This window comes from Delphinapterus leucas, chromosome 10 (assembly GCF_059928025.1).
Source record: "Delphinapterus leucas isolate spDelLeu-1000000601 "Yukka" chromosome 10, BTC_Dleu_Yukka2, whole genome shotgun sequence".
NCBI lineage: Eukaryota > Metazoa > Chordata > Mammalia > Artiodactyla > Monodontidae > Delphinapterus > Delphinapterus leucas.
The window spans coordinates 33,498,353-33,512,215 of NC_143138.1; the positions used below are offsets into that span (position 1 = coordinate 33,498,353).

At 53.8% G+C, this 13,863-nt stretch overlaps 1 protein-coding gene across 12 annotated transcripts in view; it reads left to right on the forward strand.

Moving 5' to 3' along the window:
- Positions 1-348: 348 nt before the first annotated feature.
- The window catches only part of C10H6orf132 (chromosome 10 C6orf132 homolog), a 40,918-nt gene continuing 27,403 nt past the window's right edge, over positions 349-13,863 (forward strand). For 4 of the 12 annotated variants that reach the window (XR_016394616.1, XR_016394617.1, XR_016394618.1 and 1 more), the window contains exons 1-2: positions 349-655; positions 10,303-10,409. Coding sequence is in view for 9 of the 12 variants with exons in the window: in XM_089918742.1 (XP_089774868.1) it covers positions 511-655; positions 10,303-10,409 (252 nt within the window). In the remaining 3 variants the exon portion in view is untranslated. The other 8 variants (XM_089918746.1, XM_089918743.1, XM_089918745.1 and 5 more) reach the window with 4 other exon arrangements.

Consider the following 13,863-nt stretch of genomic DNA (forward strand, 5'->3'; position numbering starts at 1 on the left):
AGTTGTTTCCGAAGCTCCGGATCGACGTGGTCACACACCTCCTGAGAAGCTGGGAACTGGCCTGCCCCCTCCCTTCCCCGGGGGACGAGGGGTGGAGGAGGGGGGCCGGGAGGCGACCCGGGGGAGGGGGCGGGTCGTCTCCGCCGCTGGGCGTGGGCTGGGCGAGGTCCCTGGCCCACCGGGCCCCACCAACAATGGCCAGTTGTGGAAGGAGGCGGCAGGAATGCGGCCGGGGGAGTCGGGCGGCGGGCCGGCGGGGCGGCGGCGGCGGCGGCGGCAGCCGCGGGGCGGGGCCGGGTCGCAGCCGCAGCCTCTTACCTGTCCAGGTAGCTCGCATTTCCCGGCGAGCGGCGGCGCCCGCAGCACCTGTCTCCCGGTGCGTGGGCGGGGAGGACGGCGCGGGGCCATGGCCTGGTAGAGGCCCCTGGGGAGACGGTGAGGAGTCCAGTCCGGAGCAGGGCAGGAGGCGGAGGGACGGTCCTCCCCGGCGCCTGCTCGGCCGGCGGCAGCATGAAAAAGAACCCGACGGTGCAGGGCACCTTCAGCAAACTCTTCGGCAAGAAGCACGCCAACCCTCCCGCCACCTCCCTCTACGCCACCAACCCCCCCTGGATTTTCACCCAGGAGGCCCCGGAGGAGGGGACCCGGGACTTCGGTGAGTGTGCCCCGGAGCCGGAGGGCGCAGGGCTGCCGGGCGGTCCCCCCACCCCGGGGGCGACCTCCCTCCCGGGACTCCGGGCGATCCGCGGCCTCCAGGGCGGGAGACGCGGCAGCGCAGAGGGGAAGGAACGCGTTTGAACCTGTGTGCTGGCCGGGCAGGAGCCTCCGGCGAGAGAGGTGTCTCTGGGAAAGGGAAGGAGGGGCCCCTCTCCACAGCGAGGTCGGAGACCTTCGCGGGGGTCCCCGCATCTGATCTTAGTCCTTCTTCCGAGGTGTTTATTTTCCCTCCTCTGTGGAAGTTATATTTGCGTTATTGTTGCCAGAAAGGCTTCCCGCGGTTTGCAGTGCCCTCCCTCACCCTTCCCCCAGCAGTACTGTTGAGTACAAAGTGTTCCCCTGGATCTGAGGACTTGAGGGTGGTCCTTTCAACCCCCCACTCTTTCCGCTTCCGCCGTCCCCCCACCCCCATTTCCCAGCCCTGCTTCGCCTGGCCCGGGGTCACAGGCAGAGAGGGAGCTGCTATCTGCGTGCCCACACACTTGGCTCTGCCCTGGGGAGGCCCAGGAAAAATCCACAGGAGCCACTGCTAGCAGGATACCAGCCTGTGCCAGACACCAAGTCACTTACTGGGGTCACAGGCTCTTGTCAGGTCAGAGGGAGAAGCCCCAGACCCGACAGGGGAGGCTGAGGAAGCCCCTCCTGACTGCCAGCCGCCCCTGGCCCCTGCGTCAGGGTGGTGTGTCTGCAGGCATCTGAAAACACCATGCCCACCCTGCCTTTAAAGGGGTTCTGCCTGTGGGTCACCTTATCACTGCATCTTTCTGCAGTTTGTACCCTATATAACTGAGGGGGAATCCAGGGGGTGGGGACAGGAATTCACTTCTTGTGTATGATCTGAGCTTCTGGGCCCAAGGAGGGTCACCCATCACTGCTTTACCTCACCTGCCTTCATTGTCACCCCATTACCTTCACTGACCTTTATGGCCACTGTGTGGGGACCCACAGAGGATGTTACAGCCTCAACCCCTGCTATTGGATTCACTTCAGCACCCAAGTTGTCACAGTTGGGACACAAGGCACCCTGACAGGAGCAGGGCAAACAAGACGTTGCCTCTCTCTGGCCCAAGGATCTCAGACCAGCTGGTGAACAGAGCTGACCGAATGCTGTTTAGCCCTTTCTGAGTCTTTGCTATAAAAGAGTAAGTGCAAAAGGAACAGAGAGAGATGACCTCTGATTGGAACTAGCATGTGAGCTGAGAGGGAAGGGCACCCAGCACTGCGAGAGCAAACAGCAGGAGCAAAGCCTACGAGGGCCAGGGTGGCTTGGAGGCAGGGTTTAGGACCTTAACAAACACACATGTCCTGCCAAGTACAACTCTTTGAGGCCTAAACGCCTCTCCTCGCCTGGGTCCCAAACGTTTATCGACCCCTTCTTAGGTGCAACGTACCGTTCTAAAGTCCTTGTGTTGTTGACTTGTTGAATCCTAGCCTATGATCCTGTTTGACAGATGAGGCAACCAAGGCACAGCGAGGTTAAGTAACACGCCCAAGATCACACAGCTTTAAATGACGGAGCCAGGGTTTTCTCAAGTGTCCAGTTCACTGATTTTTTTAGTAGAGTTATCAAGTTGCGTAACCATCAGTGCAATTCAGTTTTGGGACATTTCCATTACCCCACAGTTTCCCTCATGATGCACAGCCAATATTTGAACCCAGGCAGTGGGGCTCCAGAGACCACACTCTTAGCCGGCTTGCAGAGTGGACTTTGTGGAAGGTAATCAAGGGGGAATTTGACTGGAGGGGCATCTGCTTGAGAACACCTCCCCCCTCACTCCCCCCAACTCCTTCCCCAAGGGGAATGCCTTACACACTTCTGTACATTTTTGCCTTACATACTTCTCTATGTTTTTGCCTGCACTGAACAGACTGCAGGTGGGGTTCAGTCCCTCCAGTAGAGAGATGCAGGTATGGTGCCCTGTCACCTCTAGCCAACTGCTGCCTCCACCAGCAGGGCTGGAGCCCAGGGAGGCACCTCCTCCCGTTCCCCAGGGCAGGGCTGAGTCTCCATCTGACTCAGCCTGGTTGCACCACATGGAGGGGTGGGAAGCAATGTGCACCCAGCAGGATGGCTCTCCAGTGTTTCTGGGCTGTTCCTCAGGGTGCCAGTGGGTGTAGCAGAGGTCTTCCTGCTGAACAGGACATGTGCTCGGAGTTGGGGAGGGGAAGGACCAGTGTTGGGGATTCTGGGATGTGATGAAGATCCCAGACCTGTTTTGGAGTCCACCTCTGTCAATAAGTGGGGGCCTAGCCACTCTCTGGGCCAGTTTTTTTCTTCTGTTAAATGGGGCTGGTGTCCAGACTGCTTACAGAATGACTGCTTGAGGTTGGTATATGACAGTGCTTTGAAGAGCGTTAAAAGGAAAAACACTAAAACAAGGATTGGCAAATTATGGCCCATGGCCTGTTTTTGTAAATAAAGTTTTATTAGAACACAGTCAGCCATGCCCATCATTTGCATATCATCTGTGGTTGCTTTCATGCTACTAAGGGCAGAGTTGAGTCACAGCAGCAGAGACAGTATGGCTCACAAAGCCAAAAATATTTCCTAGCTGGCCCTTTACAGAAAAAATCTGTCGACTCCTGCATGATTTATTATTATCAGGGCATTTCCAACTCTGAGCACTTCCTGCTTCAGTTCCTGTAGCTGAGGCATGTAGAGGCCATGATAAGAGCTCAAAGGGGTTGGGATTAGTTTCATAGGGTCCCTGAGTCTGTGAAATTCTCTGAGATGCTGGCGGTATCCAGCCCTTGGAGAATAGCTGGTAGGATGGAGGGGGAAGAATCAGTGTGGGAGTGTGTAAGGGAATTAAGGAGTAGCCACTTGCTCTGTGGCTACAGTCATGTAAAAATCTGTTTGCACAAGGGTAGGCTGGGTGCAGCAGGTAAAATGCAAACAGTCATGTGAAGGTGGTGACAGGTAAATTTTTCTTTACAGGATTTCCCTAACATTTATCCAGTAACTATTAGAAGGGCTTCACTTAATGCAATTGCAATCCTAATTAAGCCTCCTGTGAGCCCACACAAGGGTCTTAAAAGGCTACACAATTGCTTTTAAAGTACGTGAGAAAGCAGAGATGTGGATCTTTACAAATCTCAGGATAAGGGACTTGCTGCAGCCTGAGACAAGGCTGCTAGTCACTCAGGACTCCTCCCTTGCCACTTGGGTTAGTTGAGCCAAGCTTCTTTATCTACCACCACCCCACCCCACCAATAGGATGCCCTGATTGCTGGGTGCCCTTCTTTCTTGTTCCTCCAAAATGTAAATCACCTTCCTCCCAACCACCTAGAACACTTATTTAAAATGCAGATCCAGGGGGCCCACCTGGGGTACATGAAGTCAGAATCACTGGACTAGGACCCAGATTCTGGACTTTTCACCAGCTCCTGGGTGATTCTTTTATATGGGAATATTTGAGAATCCTGGGGTTTCCTTCCCCAGATGGAGCTGGGCCATTCTCTTTCCCCTGAGGACTTTTTGCAGTTCTAAATAAATATATAGGGACTGTCCCAGCTCCTTATCCAGGAGAACCCCAGTGCTCCCTAAGGTGGCTACTGGTTCTGGTATTCCTGCTCCTGGGGTCCCCTGCCCTGGTGTCTCAGGCCAGGCTAACAGGTAGGAAGCCATGAACCCCAGGGGCTGAGCACATATTTCTGGCCAGGGACAGGCTGGCACCAGCCTACCGAAAGGAAAGCTGACCTGTGCATGGCAGGGGTGTGAAGGAGATTTTTGTTTACTCCCGTCCCCTGGAGGTGTGCTGTGGTTTGCTTGCAGCTCAGCACACACACACACACACACACACACACACACACCCTCTACTGTCCCATTATATAAGCTCCTCTTGTTCCTGTAGTTCAGCTCAGAAAGCCAGGCCCTCCCTTGACCACTGCAGACTGGCTACAGGGTGCCCTTTCTCTCCCAGCCAATAAATTAATAACAATAATAACATCATCATTATTATTATCAGTTATTTATTGAAACAGGCACTGTACTAAAAACTATGTTTTCTCAATTGAGGAAACGCTCAGAGGCTCAGATAGGTTGAATGACTCAAAGGCATTTCAGCTCAAGGCAGCTGAAAAATTAAAGTGCATCCAATCACCCGGGACCTTGTCAAGGTCAGATTCAGATGCACTTTGAGAAGTTCCCAGGTGAAGTCCGGCAGGTCTACAGGCCATACTTTGGGTAGCATGTCCTAGCGGACGGCCTATTTGCTGCACTCCTCCCCCCTCCAGTCCCCAACCCCAAGGCTCCTCCCGTTGTGCCCGCCCCCACACTCTGTGGCTCTAGCCCAGCCCAGTGCCCCCTTTGGAGTGCCCTCTGCGCTTGGACAAAGGCCTCTCTCTGGCGCACCAGGTCAGACCTGCTGGGGCTTGCTGGGACAGACCAACCTTTTCAGGTTCCTGTCACGTGGCCCTGTTAATTAGCAAGGAAGCCATTTGTGGGTTACATTCACCTGGGGCCCCCTGCTGCGTCCCTGAATGGCTGGGCTTCCCCTAGTGGCCAAGGATCAGGTAACCCACTTCAGTGGAGTGGAGGTGGGGGTCTGTTTTTGGGTTCTGGGTTACACTGGTCAAGGTAGCAAACTCTCCCAAGCTAGAACACCACCGCTTTTAAGCACCTGGAATTTGATGAGACCTGTGGCCAGTGCTCCTGGGGCCATTTGGGGGGGTGTCCTGGCAATTTGGGACCCCACACCGTTACCCCAGCCTTCCTCTCACCCCTGCTAGCTTTTTTGTCTCCCTTGATTTTGGGAGGCTTCTCCCAAAATGATCCCCATTTGATGGGTGGGGAAACCCAGCCTGAGGTGCTACATGGAGGAGCTGGGCTGTGACCCCAGATCTGATTCCAAGATGCATTTGTCTCCTCTAGACCTCACCAACTTTCCAGTCTCACTCTGGAAGAACAGGAGACCAAGGAAAGAGATGCTGAATCCCTGTGTGATTTCCTTGCTGTCCTGGCTGTGACCAGAGGGAATTGGATTCTAGAGTCAGGTTGCCTGGGCTTGAATCCTGGCCCCTTTTACTCACCAGCTGTGGGACCTTGGGCAGGGGACTTAACCTCTCTGAGCCTCAGTTTCCTCATCTGCCAAATGAGGATAATAAGTGTACCTCCCGCGCAGGTTTTTTTTAAAACAATTTTATTTATTTATTTATTGGCTGTGTTAGGTCTTCGTTGTGGTGCGCGGGCTTCTCATTGTGGTGGCTTGTTGCAGAGCACGGGCTCTAGAGCACGTGGGCTTCAGTAGGTGCGGCGCATGGGCTCAGTGGTTGTGACTTGTGGGCTCTAGAGCACAGGCTCAGTAGTTGTGGCTCATGGGCTTAGTTGCTCCGTGGCATGTGGGATCTTCCGGGACCAGGGCTCGAACCCGTGTCCCCTGCATTGGCAGGCGGACTCTGAATCACTGCGCCACCAGGGAAGCCCCGCACAGGTTTGTGAAGGGGGATGTAAAGAGCACTTAGAATGGTGCCCAGCTCGTAATATGGCATATCAGGTGTCAGAAAGTTACATTTTTATCATTCATTTCCTCTCTAGTTTGGACCTGTCTAGGATCTGGGGAAAGAGCTCAATAACTGTCTCAGAGCTCAGCCTCCATGGAGATCCATGGGCAGCTTTTGGGCTGGGGGAAGAAGAGCATTTTATCAGGCTTTCAACCCTGACCTTTGTAAGTAAGCGAATGCCAAAGGCCCAATGAGAGTTTCCTTCTTTTGGGGAGAAGGAGAAAGGAAGGGCTGGAAGTGAGGCAGCCACTTGTGCCCAGCCCTCAGCTCCCCTAAAGCTGGCTGTTCCCCCCTCCACTTAACAGACAGACACACACACACACACACACACACGCACATGCACACGCCCTGCCCCAGACTGAGAGAACCAGGTCAGCCTGTTTGGGGAGAGGCAGCAAGCCATGCGCCATGTGTAAGGCACCCCATTATTTGTGCCTGGAGCCCAGCACTGCAAGTTGGGGACCTCGTTTGAGCCCTGGCACCACCACCACTGCTCTGAGACCTTGGACCAGCCCCATCTGTTCTGGGCCTCAGTCTCCCCATCAGCAAAGAGGGCAGCCCCAAGCATCCAGACTCAGAGCTCTCCCTGACAAGAGGGCAAAGGGCCACCCACCTCCCAGTGACTTCCCCACCATGGGTAGGGTTGTCCAGCCTCCTGTCTGTCTCTGGCTTCATCTCCTCACTGTCCATTCCTTCTTCAAGAGGCCCTCCTTTTTTTTTTTTTTTTTGAGGTATGCGGCCCCTCACTGTTGTGGCCTCTCCCGTTGCGGAGCACAGGCTCAGCGGCCATGGCTCACAGGCCCAGCCACTCCGTGGCATGCGGCATGTGGGATCCTCCTGGACCGGGGCACGAACCCGTGTCCCCTGCATCGGCAGGCAGACTCTCAACCACTGCGCCACCAGCAGCAGCAGTGGAAGCCCAAGAGGCCCTCCTTTAATCTCTTCAATTGAGGAGGGGGCTGCTTCCCAGGAAGGCCCATTCTGGTATCCCTGACACTGATCCTAGCAGCATTCATTTACTTCCACAGGAAAATCCCCAAGGTTGGACTCTATTGTCTTTCCGTTTAGTTTTGGACCTTGACCGTGAGGCTCAGAAAGCCCCAGCCCTGACCTTGAACTCTTGGGGGACCCCGCTTATGGTAGTGGCCACACTTGACTCACCTGCTGGTGTGCCTTGACCAACTGGGAACTGAGCCCAGGTATGAGGGGCCCAGGGAAAGTCTGTCAGGTTCTAGACACACCTCTTTTTTTTTTTTCTTGAAATAACATACATTTATTATCTTACGGTTCTGTAGGTCAGAAGTCTGACACTGATCTCACTGGGCTAAAATGAAAGTGTCAGCAACACTGTGTTATTTTCTGGAGGTTCTAGGGAAGAATGTTTTCTCACCTTTTCCAGCTTCTAGAAGCTGCCTGCACTCCCTGGCTCGTGGCCCCTTCCATCTTCAAACACGGCAGTGGCCAGCCAAGTCTTTCTCACATCACACCACTTTGACTCTGCTTCTCTCATCACATTTCCTTCCCCGACTCCCAGCCACACCTCTTAGAATGGGGAAATCAAATTGCATTTCCAAGAGGTGCCCCCTTGGGAGGGAGCCACGCAGGCCTTCCACTTCTGTCTACCACAGCTGCTCGCCTTCCATAGGTATTCCAGAGAATAATCGTATTCTGAGAAAGGGCTCCCCTGCTCAAAACAACCACAAACCAACTGAGACAACAGTGGCTCAGAATCAGGGCTGAGTCGTGGAATCTGTGAGGTGTGTAGAGTGGGAGCATGTGGGGGTCAGATGGCCCCAGCTCAGATCTGGCTCTGCCCTAACCCGTGTGGGCCTTGGGCAAGCTGCTTCACCTCCCACCCCTCCCCAGCACTGCCTCTTGGCTACAGCCAAGCCTCCCATACCCTCCAATAGCACCCCTGGCCCTCACACCCCCATCCTCCCATCCACATCCTATAAATGGCGGGATCAGGATTCCCCACTTTGGAGCAGTGTGTACAGTATAGTGGCTCAGAGGTCGGCCCTGGAGCAGAGACCCCAGCTTCACCACTTACTCTGAGGCTTTGGGCAAGTTATTAGATCTCTCTCTGTGCCTCAGTTTTCTCATCTGTAAAACAGGGATGGTGATCATACCAATTGCAAGGGGCTGTTTTGAGAATTAGATGAATTAATAAGGTATAAGATGCTTAGAAGGGTGCCTGGCCCATTACAAGTGTTCAATAAATTCTACCTAGTCTTATATTATTACTGCTATTATAGTGATCAACCTGCCAGATTGCTTGCTTCTAAAACTCCTAGGCACACAATAAGAGGAACTATTCATATTGTGGTAACTCAGCTGCAGAAAGGATGCTCCCTAGACCCCAACACTGGTGCAGAGATTAAATAAAATAATGAGAGAGGTCTGCTTGGAAGCGTGCCTGTGTTAGTCCCCACCCCACCCCCAGTATAACGTCTTGGTGATCAAAACAGCACTATCTAGAGAATGTCCCAGGAAATCCTGTTGTCAACACAAGACGCTTAGAAGCCAGTGAGAATTGGGTGGGTTTTAGTGGTAGCTGTTGGGGGTGTCCTGTTATTTCTACTTTTCTTGTTTCTGATTGTGCCAAATCTGCACTCTTACAACCCCCCTCTCCCTCCCCACCCACCCTCTGGCATCTTGGTCTCCAGCCTTAGGCATGGAGCCTGGCAGCCACCACTGGGGAATCATGTTTGCCCAGAGTGTACGGGACGGGACGGGGCAGCGCTGGGAACTAGAATTTCTGGAGACATGGGGAAAACTCGCCATTTTGGCCCCTTTGAGAGGTAGAGAATCTGGAATGTGCCAGCCGACTCTCCGCCAGGTAGGGCATCACATAAAGGACTCTGTGTCCCATTTCTGGGGTGCTCCCCAGAGCCTCCATGTCACAGTCAAGGCCCTCTATGTGGGAATCTTTAAACTCTTGCACTTTTCTCCTAAAGTCATGTGCAAGAGGCAAAGTAACCACCATTCATCCAATGTTCCAGTTAGTAGGATTCTGGTTAGTTGGAATTTTGACCTTTCTCCTCTTTCCCCTCTGGGGAAAGGAAAGTCCCTTGCTATAGAGTCCCTTGCTATAGAGGAAAAGGAAAGTCCCTTGCTATAAAGTCCCTTGCTATAGAGGAAGAGAAAGTCCCTTGGCCCCAGTAAATGGAGAAAGCCCTCCTTGCTCATGGCCCATGTAGTAGGAGGTCCACAGTGACCCCTGCCTCTCAGAGGTGACAGTGTGTGAAATTCTCATCAATGTGTCTTAAGAGTTATGAGGGAGATTGGTTGAGAAAATGTTCTACAATAGTTCCCACTATTGTAGAAACAGCCCAGAGCACAGGTCCAGCAACTAGAGGAAGAGAAAGGTCCTGTATTGTCTTCCTACAGAGGACGGGACCACATTTGCTGGCACTGTCATTGTTCCCGTTGTACAGATGGGAAAACTGAGGCCCAGAGAGGTTAAGCCACATGGTGAGTCAGTGGCAGAGCTGGGATTTGTACTAAGTCAGGTGGACCCTACTGTCCTATTTCTGCTCTGTCCTCAAGGGCGCATCAGATGGAGCCATGCCTCCAACCATTGATGGTTTGGGAGCTAAAGAAATCTTGGGTTAGAGGAGTCCAGAAGGTGGGTGCTGGGCCACTGGGTGGCCTAATCTGCTCTGCTTGTTCCAGATTAGAAATTCAAACACTCAAGCGAAAAGCCAGCTTGTTTTCCTCCCTCTCTCAGAGATAAGCTTTAGCTGGGGCCTTGATCAAGCTCTCAGGGCCCCAAAAGGAGGGACTTGTTGTGGGAGTGAAGGCTCAGGACCTGTATGGGGTGGATGAGGAGAGAGGACTGCTGGTGGCTGAAAGCTTCAGGAGACCCCAAGAAACCGCCCCTGGAGTCCCTCCCAATCCTGCTTCACTTGGTCCCAAAAGCACACGCCCCACCCGTAGGATCTTGTTATGTAAGAGGTGCTGGGCTGGGTCCAGCAGGGGCCACTGCGGGGCCTGATTAAACTCAGTTTTCCTGATTAAACTCCATTGGCCCCTGTGCCTTTGATCTCCAGCTCATGGTCTCCCCTCACTTGTCTCCTCTAGATGGGATCTATTTTGGAGACAACCGAGTTGACACAGGTAGTGAGTCGGGAACCGCCACACTGAAAGCTCGGCCAAGAGTCCGGCCCCTGCTGACCTTTCTTCCACTGGTGAGTACTGTTCTGCCCTGAGGTCTGTGGGTCTGCTGTGGATGGGCCACCTTGGCTGCCATAGAGGAGGGAGCCCCACCTGCCCTGGCCCGAGTGGTCATCAGCCTCACCCTCTGTCCATCCCCTTCCGTCCTGATGCCAACCCAGGGTGGCTACTGGGAGGAGGCATGGCTCATGGCAGAAAGGCTGGGATTAGGGGTGTCAGCTCCTCCGAGTCGAAACCTAAGGAGAGGTTATGGGGAAGTTGCATGCAGAGGCAATGCAGCAGTGGGTACCTCCAGCTCAGCAGGATTCATATTCCACAGTCACCGATGGCTGACTGCTCTGTGCCACGCCCTGCATTGGATTCTGGGATTCAGAGATGATTGAGCCAGCATTGCTCAAGGAACTTCCTGCCCAGTGCAGGGGATGAATCAGTAAACAGACTATTAGAATATAGGCCAGAGCAGGAGTGGCCAATCCAGCTACAGGGTGGTGATCAAGGAAAGCTTCCTGGAAGAGGTGGCACCTGAACTGTCTCAAAGGTCAAATAGCAGTGACCCTTGGGAGAAGGGCATTTGGGACCGATTTGTTTGTGGATCTGAAACTGCCAGAAACCAAAAACTCCCTTCTGGAGCCTGTGGTTGGGCTTTTGTTCTCTAAAGGGAAAGACACTCAAAACAACTGCTCTGTGACTGGGTTTTCAGGGACAGCCTAGACCAGCGCCATCCAATAGAAGTATAATGTGAGCCTCATGTGTAATTTTATAATTTCTAGTAGCTACATGGAAAAGAAATAGGTAAAATTAGTCCAAAGATGATCATTTCAACATTTAATCAATGTAGAAAATACTACTGAGGTAGTTTACATTCTTTCTTTCATACTAAGTCTTCAAAATCTGGTGTGCCACATTCAGAGCACACATCTGACTTCTGACTAGCAACATTTCAAGGGCTCAATAGCCACTTGTGGCCAGTGGCTACCGTATGCGACAGCCCAGATTTAGAGCCTAAACTGTCAGCCTCATAAATTCCAGGTTCACTACTGTCTGTGAGACCTGGGTCCCGGTTGAGACAATACAGTCACTGGGGTCACAGCATCCCATACCTCAACTGACAAGGCACCTAATCCTGGCCTGAGTTCTCAGGGGCCTGTTAGACCTCATGGCACCCCATGCCTCAGTCTGGGGCACCCACAAGTTCTGTCCAGCACAACCATCTCCCTTGCACCATCACCGATTTTTTCTGGGTTGTCCAAGCTCACCAACCAGACCCCGAGATTCTTTGTGAGAGGGACTGAGACTTACAGTCTCCTTGCTGCGACGCCAAGGCCTGTATGTGGAGGGCTGAGCGCACAGACCTCTGGGAATACAACTGTAAGGAATTTATTTTCTGCTTACAAAAGCAATTCACGGACATCACAGACGAACAGAGAGAGTGCACCACCACCACCAAAAAGGTATAAAGCAAATGAGTCCACCCCTAACTTTGTTTCCAGAGATGCATAAAACTGTTACAGGGTTATCGCACCCATACATGCAGATGAAATAATTTTGAGATTTTCCATCGCTGGAAGTGAATTCGATTCTCCCCCTTCACCTACTCCCAGCACACATACTCAGAATTACAGTGGTGGGCGCCCAGGGCTGACGCACCAGCGCCTGTTCTGGTTGTTAAAATATTTAAATAAATGGCTGTTTCCCCTTGAGTGGCTCCTGCTGTCCTGGCTCCTCCCTCAGATCTGCACCAGCAAGTAAAGGGTTAATGCAGCGCAGCTGAGTTTCTTCTGATGGGCCGGCATCCTGTATCCCTGCTCCCACCCACCCACCCACTTTGGGCCCCTTCAGTGATCAGTGCAGGTCCCTGCCTTTCTGCTCTCCTCCTTTCTGGCTTGGGTCCTCTGGTTTGGATCTGGTCTGGGCCAAGCCGAGCATGACTGGGGGTGCTGCACAGGGTTAGGGACTGCTGGCTGGTACTGGCTTGGGAGCAGTCCTTCCGGGCAAGCCTCAGACCCAGTCCCAGGAGATGGGGCTTCTCTCCACCAAACTCACGGCCCCTCACTGGTGAAGGCGAGGGAATGAACACACTGTGAACCCACAACTGAAAGGGGCCTCGTCGGGTCCACACCAGCCTCACTTTACATTGGCAGGAACTGAACCCAGAAAGGGAAGGTCATTCCATGCCGTCGGTGCCGGCTGGGTGGCTTGTGTGGTCCTAGCCAGTGGCAGGGCCATGAGATCGTGGCTGACACGTGGGGGACACTTACTGTGCGTCAGGCACCATCCCAAGTGCCTCGCATGTGTTAACAGAGTCATTGGAGCCACCCTCTTGGGAAGATGCTGCTGTGAATCCCCATTTTACAGGTAGAGAAACTGAAGCACAGGATGGGGCAGTAACTTGCTTAAGGACAGGCAGCTCATAAGTGGCAGAGCTGGGATTTGTAGCCAGGCTCCAGGCTCCGAGTTCTATTCAGGCCGTCCTATCTTCCCCTCCACCCACGGCCTAGAAGCTTTTTTTCTTCCCTCCCAGCACCAGCCCGCAGCACCGCCTGCATCTCCCGTGTCTGCCTCTCTGAACCCCTGCCTGGCAGCCAGGGCTTTCTGGGCATCAGGGCTTTTGCCTCTGTAGGGTCATAGACCCCTTTGAGAGCATGATGAGGCTATGAGCCACGTACACGTAATTTTGCTTACAATTCCAACAGAGGGATCTCAGGCCCCTGGAAGCCCACCTATGATGCATCTTAAGATTAGGAACCCTGGGCATGGTGGCCCGTATCCCGGGGACACGTTTTACTCCTGACTCAGGTCATAAGATACAAAGCAGCCCCAATATCCTTCATCACCGGCTCCTGGGTTGAGGGGAGTCCGACTCCTCTCCCTTAGGCTCTGGGCTGGATCCTTTGCTTTCTTCTAGCTGGGGCAGGAGGCCGGGAGAATGAGAGGCAGGAGGACAGAACTGTGGGTTCACACGTAGACACACGTGCGCACACCCTGGCCCCCAGCCCCACCGAGTTGGGGCAGGGGTGGGGAGCTGGGTCGAGGCCAAGCCCTGCCTGACACTGTCCTAACCAGCTGGGCCTTGCCCCTCCCTCTCCTCCCTTCCCACACTCAGGGGGCACCTCCCAGGCCAGGCCACCCTGGGGCAGGGGAGGCTCAAGGCGGCGATGCCCATGACAGGCCCATGTTCTTCCTTGAGCGCCGTCCGGGTCGGACCATCTTCTGGGAGCACTGTCGCTGTCAGTACCTCTCAGGAGCCCGCAGAGGGACTGGTGCGAGAGGGGAGGGCAAGATGAGGCGGAGAAGGGCCACAGCAGGTGCTACTGGCCCCTTCCTGGAGCTTCCTTGCCCTGTTTGAGGTGAAAGTGCAGAGAACAAAGAAATACTTTTTCAGGCAGCCAGCAGCCGGAGGCCAATTATGAAGAGGACCTTGGGATCCCTCAGTGAGTGGGATGGGATCTGCATTGATCCTCAGGTAAC